Consider the following 10836-nt stretch of genomic DNA (forward strand, 5'->3'; position numbering starts at 1 on the left):
TCTGACAGAAAGAGACTATAAATCGACGGTCTCTTCAAACCAAGACGTGGAAGTCCTCCCCGCGAACCAGCATCAAGACGCACCATGTTCATAGCCACGAACGCAGCTCAAATGTAGCTCCAAAAGTTGCAAACGCAGCTCCAAAAGCTGCAAATGCAGCTCAGATTTGGCCGCCAACGCAGCTTCCAAATCGCTGTAAACGCAGCCTTCAAACACTGTAAACGCAGGTCACATCCAGCTCCAAATGCAGCTCATACCGCTACCCAACGCAGCTCTTCACTCGCTGCCAGACGCAACTCTATATCTCTACCAAACGCGGCTCCAAGCGCTGCCAGACGCAACTCTATATCGCTACCAAACGCAGCTTCTAATTGCTGCGTCCGAGCTTCCAGACGATGCGTTCAAGCTTCCAGACACTGCGTTTGAATGCAGAATTCACGTCAGAATGTGGAACTGCGTTTGACTCGTTCAAACACGAGCTGTACGGTTTCAAAACCGTTCTCTACGATCTAAGGGGATCATAACTCCACTCAGGAGTGATTTAAGGGGCGGTTACATCCCATTAGCCCCACTTAGGAGCGAATTAAGGAGGTGGTTACACCCCTTAATCCCCTATAAATAACAACAAACTCAACAGAGTTAAGGATCGGATTTTTGATAATCAGATCAGGGCTGGATCTTTCGGGTGCAGTTTGTTGGAACTTCTTGGCTCGTCAACAGGATCCTTAGAGCATTTCTGGAGCTTGGGAGATCTGCAACAAGAGCTTCTTCATCCTTGGCTTGAGAACCGATTCTCGGTTCAAATCAACTCTTTTTCAAGAGTTTCCAACGCATTCAGAGTTATCAACTCATTCAGAGTTCTCCACAACGTGAAATCGTGAGGAGAATACTATGTTCCAGTGAATCAAGACGTCGGATCGTCAACGAGAAGCAAACTCGACGCGAGCATTCGAGGGAGGTATCTCATCGCTACCGTGAAGAACCCAGAATTAAAAAAAGGGGAGAATCCAGATCATTCTCTTCTCTTTTGTAATCAGGAAATCCAATTGTAACTGAGATTAAAGGAATACAAATCAAATTTTCCTTCATTGTCTTTTTACTGCAAAATTTTCCACCAAACAAAAGATGGCGACTCTGCTGGGGAGTAGCTTCTCTGACGAAGAAGTGGTGGCGCAATCCGATATTCATCTCACTGGAACAACCGTCGAAACTCTCGTGGTAGAGTTTGATCAAGCCAAGTTTGAGGAGGCCCTCTCCTCCGGATCCCTTAGCCCCAAGGCTATGCGCAAGATCCACAAAGTCTCCAAAGAGACTAAAGCTCCAACTGTTGCTCCTATGCCGAAGGAAGACCTCTCCTTTGGGCCAGATTGCTTGGACAGCCCCTCCTCCGATGGAGTGGGCTCAGCTTCAGCCAAACCCGTGCCAAGACGACGGGTATCGGGTCGAAAGATGTCCATTGAGGCGACAAAGGCCTTGAAGCAAGCTAAGAAGAATGCCGCTCGACATAGGAGGAGATCCCTACGACGAGCACATCTCCGAGAATATCGATCCTTAAGTCAACACGAGCTTCGTGTTTGTGAGCCTAAACACGACCCTATGCCCTGCGTTTCTATTTCAGAATGCAAGTATCGCGTCTATGAGCCCAAACATAGGCTCTGTGTGAAGAAGACTGAGCGCAACCCTCAGGGGCACGTTCCACAAAATGAACGCAACCCTCAGGGGTGCGTTCCACAAAATAAACGCAACTCTCAAATATGCGTTTCATCAGCAAAACCTGAAGCCCAGGCATGCGTTCAGTTGACGAAATCCAATACAGAGCCTGGTATATATCGTGGAGACCCCCGAATACTCTGTGTAGTGCAACTAGATCGAGGGGCAGATATAAGAAGTCCATGGAGTCAAGGCATCTCAACCAGATCCATGTTCACCAAGAGCCAGTCCTGTCTAATCATAGACTAGGGGTTCCAATTCAAACCTCACGATCAGTGAGTAATTCTCTAGTCCTTACAACAGACTTGAGAGAGTTCATATCAATAGAAAGACCGATGCAACAAGTCATTCGTTCATTCCAATGTGAACGGCTGATTCCTACGGTCCTCTCGGGATGTCAATGTTGCTCATATGCGGCCAAACTGTTGGTGTTCGACCAATTTACGAACGTTGCTTTGCCCAACCAACGACGACGTTCTCACATGAAGAAGTCTCCAAAGACCGAATATCCTGGGGTCACTATCAATGTGGTCAGCAGAGGGAAAGCCTCAGGTCCTAGTTCCGATAACTCTGAGACAAGTCGTTCACCGACAGTCAGAGAAATCGCTAACGAGTTTGAAGGAGTCTACCAACGCACTCGGACGCGAACAGGAGCCATTCCCCCTGTCAAAACACTCAGCCATTGCAGAGTCCCAACCATCAAGCTCTTTTGTTGAACATGAGAGCTCCGCCTATATGATGGGAAACCACGAAGACCTAGTAAGGAGAATTGCTGAGCAGGAGGCCATGCTCAAATCTCAGCAGGAGGCCATCAATGAACTCCTAGACCTGTTGACTCAACTCATCGCAGATAAGGCTAAATCTCAGAAGACAGATTCGCCACCTAGGCAAGAACTCTCCCGGAGAGGAAAGACGTCTTCGTCCCGACCTCACACAGGCAAAGGGAAGGGAAAAGTGGTTGATGACACGGCTTCTGACCAAGAAGCCCACAACCTAGAATCTTCCTCTGATGAAGGAAGAGAAACGAAGAACGAGCAGAATCTCCAGTCTGCCAAAATGGAAGAATTGGAAGCCCGTCTCAATGTCATTGCCAACAGAAGCGAGCTCCAAGAAGAGGGAGTTGTCAGACCCTATCCTGCCGAATGGGATGCAGCCCCTTATCCTCCAAAATTCGAAGTCCCGACGCTACAAACTTTTGACGGTATGGGATCACCGAACCAACATATCTATCATTTTAAGTCACAGACTGGGAATGTGATATCGAACGACGCCATACTGTCTCGATTATTCATTGGCACCCTCAAGAGAGTTGCCTTTGAATGGTTCAGAAAATTGCCTGCCGGATGTATCCAAAAGTGGGCAGATCTAGAGAGACTCTTCCTGTCGAGATTCTTTGAAGATGATACAGAAGTCTCCATTCATACCCTTCTCGCCACTAAGCAGAAGAAGAGGGAGTCTGTCAAAGCCTTTGTCAAAAGGTTCCGAACCATGGCTCTCCGGTGTTCGTCAGGTATGACACAGTCTACTTTAGTAGAGACCTGTCGACACAACTTGCAGACCGACCTCCTAGCCCGAATGAGAGTTGCAGAATGCCGTTCCTGGAGATAACTAATCTCTCAAGGCGAACAGGCTCAAAAGATTATTGTCAGGATCAAAGCTGAAGAACAAAGTAGGCATGATCCACCTGAGCAATCGGACCAAGCCCAATCTTCTCAGTCAGAAGAAGAAGATACTACGGCCGCTGAAGCCAATCCTCTCCAGTAGGATGGCGGGTCCAACAACTATCACGTTAACAATTACCTCTGATAGTCCATCAACTTGTCAATCCTCCTCAATAGGATGGCGGGTCCAACAACTATCACGTTAACAATTACCTCTGATAGTCCATCAACTTGCCAATCCTCTTTAAGTAGAATGGCGGGTCCACCAAAACTATCACGTTAACCGTCACCTCTGATAGTCCATTTTCTCCAAATTCTCCCACCAATCCTCCTCAATAGGATGGTGGGTCCACCAAAAATATCACGTTAACCGTCACCTCTGATAGTCATTTTCCTCCATATTCCTCCACCAATCCTCTTCAAGTAGGATGGCGGGTCCATAAAACTATCACGTTAACAGTTACCTCTGATAGTCAAACTCATCAGATAATGGTCTACCAGGTGATGTGACTCTATTCCGACTTCATGGATAGTGCCCCACTAGGTGATGTGCCTTGTCTACCTCTTTTTATTCCCCTGCTAAGTCTTAATCAAGACTGGGGGTTGGTTACTTGGAATCCATTGGATTAAGAGTAATAAATCTTTCACATCGTCAAGTTAACATTACACTTCTAACGATCATCACCCCACAGAGTATGAATGCAGCTTGCATCGCTCCTAATTTGTCACGTTAACAATATACCTCTGACAATCAACTTATCAATCCTCTTCAATAGGATGATAGGTCCTCAAAATTACTCAAACCGCAATCTTCCCCAGCAAGATACTAAGTCTTCAAAATCTTAGTATCAAAATTCATCGCTTCTGATGATAAACTCACTTAACAATTCTCCCCAGCGAGACGCTAGTCTTTAAAATCTTGTTCAAATCACAAGTACAAAATCCTGTCACGTTAACACCAAACCTCTGACAAAACCCACTTATCAATCCTCATCAATAGGATGATAAGTCCACAAAGTTGTTCCAATCGCAACACAAATCCTGTCACGTTAACACGAAACCTCTGACAAAACCCACTTATCAATCCTCATCAATAGGATGATAAGTCCACAAAGTTGCTCCCATTGCAATAAATTCCCGTCATGTTAACACCAAACCTCTGACAACTCACTTATCAATCCTCATCAATAGGATGATAAGTCCACAAAGTTGCTCCCATCGCAACACAATCTTGTCACGTTAACATCATACCTCTGACAACCTACTTATCAATCCTCGTCAATAGGATGATAAGTCCACAAAGTTGCTCTCATCGCAACACAAATTCCTGTCATGTTAATATCACACCTCTGATAAAATTCACTTATCAATCTTCTTCAATAGGATGATAAATCCATAAAGTTGATCCAATCGCAACAAATTCCCGTCATGTTAACATCAAACCTCTGACAATCCACTTATCAATCTTCTTCAATAGGATGATAAGTCCTCAAAGTTGCTTCGATCGCAACATTCTCTTGTCACGTTAATATCAAACACCTCTGACAAAATCAACTTATCGACTCTCGTCAATAGAGCGATAGGTCCTCAAAGTTGCTCCGATCGCAACACTTTTCACTTATCGACTCTCATCAACGGAGCGATAGGTCCATAAAAATACTGTTAGGTTAACATCACACCTCTAACAGTCAAACCCCCAATGAACTTGTTAATCCTTTTTCAACAAGAATAGCAAGTTGTCATTATAAAATCCTCAACAGATTAAATATTTTCTGGAATTATCCTAGTGATAATAAAGAAAATTTCTGAATTTCACTCTAAGTAAAAATTCATGCCAAGTTAATATTACACCTCTGGCGCTTCCAACTTTCTTTCAGTGTTTCAAGTAACACAAGAAGAAATAACGACAAAGTCTACGTATTCAACATCGTAGCACCAAAAATCATGGCTTTTACGCATGGGGGACTTTATCTCGATCCCTAATTAGAGATAAGCCTACGCCTAACACGCGTTGCCGGTTAGTCTTTTCCCGTGAAAATGACAAAGTCTATGTATTCAAAATCATAGCATCAAGTCTAAGAGGGTTCATTCTCTTAGCACAACGTTACATGTGGAACGGACTTAGACAATCCACATGCTAGCCCGACTCAAACGGTAGTCGGTAAAGGCTTATCAAATCCGTTGATGGCTGAGGGTTTGCCAAAAATCCTATGCACGTTTGCAGGTCCATCAGCTTAATGGATGTGAGCCGAGACTTAAAACAGATGAGCCAAAGACAAGTCTCAATGACTTAGTCAAAAATGCACGGAAGCCAATTCCATGTCTTAAGTCAAAACGTTGAGGTCAGACCCGCGATGCAAAAACCGAACGCCGAGGTCACACCCGTGTTCCAAATTCAACATGCAAGGGTGAGACCCGCATCTCAAGTTCAAAATGCAAGGTCCACCCCCACATTCCAGAAGCAGGATTATGGCGCATACCTTCACACAGGTCCTACGTGGCAAATCCCTTCAACCAAGATGCCTTCGAAGCAAGTGCAGAGAACAAATCCTTTACCACAAGGAATCAACAGCTCCAAGATCAGAGTTGAGATCCAAAGTATTCCGAAAATTCGTCCCAGTCAACCGCGAACTTTCGAAAACTTTGGAGGGGGTTCTGTAGGCTGTCTAAAAATCACAATAGATAGCTGATCCCCATCAAACACCGATGATGGAAGTTACAATCTGACGACTTCCAGAAAGCTACAATTTGAAGACTTTTACGTAGATCGCTGAAGGTTACAATCTGACGACCTTCACGACAACCGATGAGAGCTCTAGTTTAACAGCCTTCACAATCAACATCGAGAGTTACAATCTGACGACTTTTGCATATCAAAGAGCTAAAGTAAAGATTACAAAACGACGATCTTTGCAACGTTCTGACAGAAAGAGACTATAAATTGACGGTCTCTTCAAACCAAGACGTGGAAGTCCTCCCCGCGAACCAGCATCAAGACGCACCATGTTCATAGCCACGAACGCAGCTCAAATGTAGCTCCAAAAGTTACAAACGCAGCTCAGATTTGGCCGCTAACGTAGCTTCCAAATCGCTGTAAACGCAGCCTTCAAACGCTGTAAACGCAGGTCACATCCAGCTCCAAACGCAGCTCATACCGCTACCCAACGCAGCTCTTCACTCGCTGCCAGACGCAACTCTATATCTCTACCAAACGCGGCTCCAAGCGCTGCCAGACGCAACTCTATATCGCTACCAAACGCAGCTTCTAATTGCTGCGTCCGAGCTTCCAGACGATGCGTTCAAGCTTCCAGACACTGCGTTTGAATGCAGAATTCACGTCAGAACGCGGGCCTGCGTTTGACTCGTTCAAACACGAGCTGAACAGTTTCAAAACCGTTTCCCACGATCTGAGGGGATCACAACTCCACTCAGGAGTGATTTAAGGGGCGGTTACATCCCATTAGCCCCACTTAGGAGCGAATTAAGGAGGTGGTTACACCCCTTAATCCCCTATAAATAACAACAAACTCAACAGAGTTAAAGATCGGATTTTTGATAATCAGATCAGGGCTGGATCTTTCGGGTACGGTCTGTTGGAACTTCTTGGCAGCAAAAAGAGGATCCTTCATCTTTCGGTTGGAGCTTTGGAGATCAGCAACAAGATCTTCTTCATCCTTGGCTTATAACCTGAGATTAAAGGAATACAAATCAAATTTTCCTTCATTGTCTTTTTACTGCAAAATTTTCCACCAAACAATGGTATTATCTTTCTCTATCATCTCCGAGGCTTAATTGATGCGACAAAGAGCTTTTTACGGTGGAAAAAGGGGGATCTATGTTCAAGTCCAATGGTAATCTATAAAATTCATCTATGTTGTATGTAAGTTTTGAGATTGTTTTTTTTATAATTTAAACTTTTGAAGGTGTTTCAATAAATTTTAAAATATTAAGGGTGTTTATTATAAAATTTAAATTATTCAGAGAATATTGTTACTTTTTGAATTTCATGTTTGTTATTTTAAGTTTTTATATATGATGATGTTTTGTGTAATTTTGAACATTTAAGAGGATTTTGTGTAATTTTTGAAAAAATTTGGGGTTTTTTGTTGTTGTTGTAATATTTCATGTAACTTATTAATCTTATTTTTTTAACTATTGAGCTATATGTAAATCATATGGAGATTAAGATGGGATATAATTATGATTATAATAGATTAAGATTTAACTAAAATATTTTAAAAAGTGAAGGGTAATATTGATTAAGGAAAGATTTTCCCGAATTCGTGCGTTTAAAAAAAGTATGATGTCACCTTGCCTTCTATTCAATCAAATCTTAGTTTAATTCTAGGCTAATTATTGTGACTTAGAGATGAAAATGAACCAAATATTTAATAAATACTTTAGTATTTATTCATTTAAGTATTCATCATATTTGATTCGATAATTTATTTAACAATAAATAAATAGTTTTTTAATATTTGGTCCATAAATAAATAAAATTCAACCATAGGCATATTCGACTTGTCTGATTAATAAATTATTTGATAATCTTTTTATTTATGACTTGTTCTAGTTACACACGTGATGTTATGTTCTTGACCCACCTACATTTTTTATTTTAGTTGTATACTAATTTTGAGAGGCTTAACAAGTCCTAAATTCATTTTTAAAGCAAATAACACATTACAGATTTAGGTATCATATATATGAATGACTAATTTTCAATTATGAGTTTGAATGTAATCTAAAATATTAAATTCTTAGAACAATGAAAATACTACTTTTATTAAATAAAAATATCTACTTAATTAAATTGTTTAATATTCATAAAATATAAATTATTAATCAAAAAAATATACTTTAATATTCAACAAGTATTCATGAATATTTGGCAAATACTGCTATTCGAATTCGAAATAGAAGAAAAGCAGAGAACCATATTCGAATTCATATTTGAATTTGAAAATTTTAAACGAATACAAATACAAATATCTTGGCATTCGATTCATATTCTGTTCATTTTCAGCTCTAGTTTTGAGTAGTGTTAAGTGTAACTAAATGTTTAAATGAGAGGGTTATGCAATTTACCCTTAACCGTTTATTGAAGGACTAGTATTTAGACCCGTGCAAAGCACGGTTCCTAAAATATTTTCTGTAAATATTTAACATGTTACCAAACTACACTATTTTTCTTTAGATATGAAGTATAGTGGTGAAAGTGAACCGAATAATTAATAAATAGTTTTGTTATTATTCATCTAGATATTCGAGGAAGTTCGATTCGATAACTACTTCATTAACCAAATTTCTAAATATCAAATAACTACTCAAAACTAAAATCGAAATAGCACAATAAATATCAATTTTTTCAGTGCATAAATGTGTGAAAATATTTATCTAAAATTTAAATATAAAAAGTGAAATAAAGTTAATATTTCATAACTTTGATGAATTGAGTTGACACTCCGATTCGATCCATCCATCATCATCCCTGACGTAATCAATCTCCAATCCATAACCCACGAACAAACAAAACCCATTAAAACTTAGCAACCAAATCTTCATTAAAAAAGCAAAAAAGATTAACTAAATCAAATTTAAACATAAATGTTGGTAACATGATCAGAAATAGACAAATCAAAATTAATCATTATAAATAGAAATGAGCATCTTCACATGCTAAAAGAAGTAACTAAATAATCCAAAAACCAACAATCTGAGGTGCAAAAAATTAGAATTTAGATTAAATTCTTCATCATGATTTATATATCAATCAATTCCTCTAGAAACTAACTAAAAAAAATTTTTATGCAGAAAACCCTAACAAAATAAAATCAGAGAAAGTACATGCAGTTTTCTTCTTTCCAAAGAGTAAATATTAAGATAGAGAATTGTGAGCAATTTGTGAAGGTCAATCAACAAATCAGAAAATAAAAAAGATTGGTTACTATAAAAGACATACTTTGAAAATTCTTACAAAGAATAGTTATATAATTCTTATACTAAACAAGAGAAAGAATGAAAAAAATATAATTCACATTACAGTCTTCTAGGCTTACTGATTGTGCTTTTAGATCATAAGCAAATCTATCAGCAATCCCAACATACTCTATCCATCCATATGAGCACTCAATTTCTGCATTCCAACAATCTGCAGCATAATGAGCTATCTCATTGGGCAAATGCCGTCGGAAACACAATTTCTCTTTGTCAATTCCAAGGTGAGTGAGGAAGAGGTACACTCTGCCAATGAAGTGGCCAAGAGTCACATTGTTGACAGTTCCCTATTAATGATAACAAAATGAAATTAAAACTGAAGTTAAATGATGATACTAAAATAATATAGATCAGCCTAATACTAAAGTAAGCAACAAGCGATGTTCAAGTGATCAATTCCACATCTTTTGATTATTCCTCTCATAGGCTAAAGGTTGTTGTTGCATCTGACAAAGAACATGACAAATGTCTTCAGTATCAGTTATTTCAATTTGCATTTCTCCTCTAAGTAATCTAGACAAAGAAAGCTATGAATTTAGCCGCTTATTGGTCATGGACTCATGGATTATCGACTCTAGATTGGTAAAATCGGACAACTCTTCACTTTGTTCATCATCTGTTAAAATGTTGCATACTTACATATTTGTTGTTTTTCTTCAAAATCAAGCAACACAACCAATAGGGAAAAAAATAAAGCCAAAATCTTGAGTGAACTTTCCAGATTCTCGCTTTTCCAAATCCCTACAGGAGGAAGATGACTGGTAAGGAAATGAACCATAATTTTATGTTACCTAATAATTTTTTGTTTGTTGGTTCCTAAAATGTGATTATGTTGTCTCCTCTTCAAATACAGAGACAGACCATCATGTAGTGTCCTCCTCAAATGCACAATCGAACGCAATATTCTTCCTTTTTTTTGTTAATCCAACACATTGACAACCTAAAATGCTACCGCATCTACCAACAACAGACGGGAAAATCAACAATATCACCAATCGTACAACATAAAATATAGAGATCAAAGAGCCAAAACCTCATTGATTTTGAGCTTGTTGAAGACATCCTGAAGAACCTTATAATTCTGTAGCATCTCATACTCGGACTTGGCATCAAAATTAACCTTGTGCATCGGCACCATCCCAGGGTAAACCGCGTCCATGAGCTGGCATTGGACCGCTCCAGACGTCGCCTGAGATATCTTGATCGGAGTCGATCAAAGACCAAATCAATAACCAAATTAGTCAAAAATTTGATGAAATTGAGTTCAAAGGTTCGTACCTCTTGGACTTTGGAGAGGTTGAGATGGAGCGTCGAGTTGATCCAGACGATGATCTCGTTTCGGTCAACGAAGCAAGCGCCATCCATCATCCCTATGTTCGTCGCCGCCATCAGAGATCACAGAGAGCGATGAGAGAGAGAGAGAGAGAGAGAGAGAGAGAGAGAGAGAGAGAGAGAGAGAGAGAGAGAG

The 10836-nt window shown here is 39.9% G+C and overlaps 1 protein-coding gene across 1 annotated transcript; it reads right to left on the reverse strand.

Annotated features, from left to right (window-relative positions):
- LOC109835979 (putative glycine--tRNA ligase, cytoplasmic) lies at positions 9329-10553 on the reverse strand. The gene is made up of 2 exons (XM_020403932.1): positions 10402-10553; positions 9329-9655 (listed from the first exon to the last, which is right to left on the reverse strand). The coding sequence occupies exons 1-2, from the start codon at positions 10525-10527 to the stop codon at positions 9374-9376; spliced, it is 408 nt and encodes a 135-aa protein (XP_020259521.1). The 5' UTR covers positions 10528-10553; the 3' UTR covers positions 9329-9373.

Source organism: Asparagus officinalis, chromosome 4 (genome assembly GCF_001876935.1).
Source record: "Asparagus officinalis chromosome 4, Aspof.V1, whole genome shotgun sequence".
In the NCBI taxonomy this organism is placed as follows: domain Eukaryota; kingdom Viridiplantae; phylum Streptophyta; class Magnoliopsida; order Asparagales; family Asparagaceae; genus Asparagus; species Asparagus officinalis.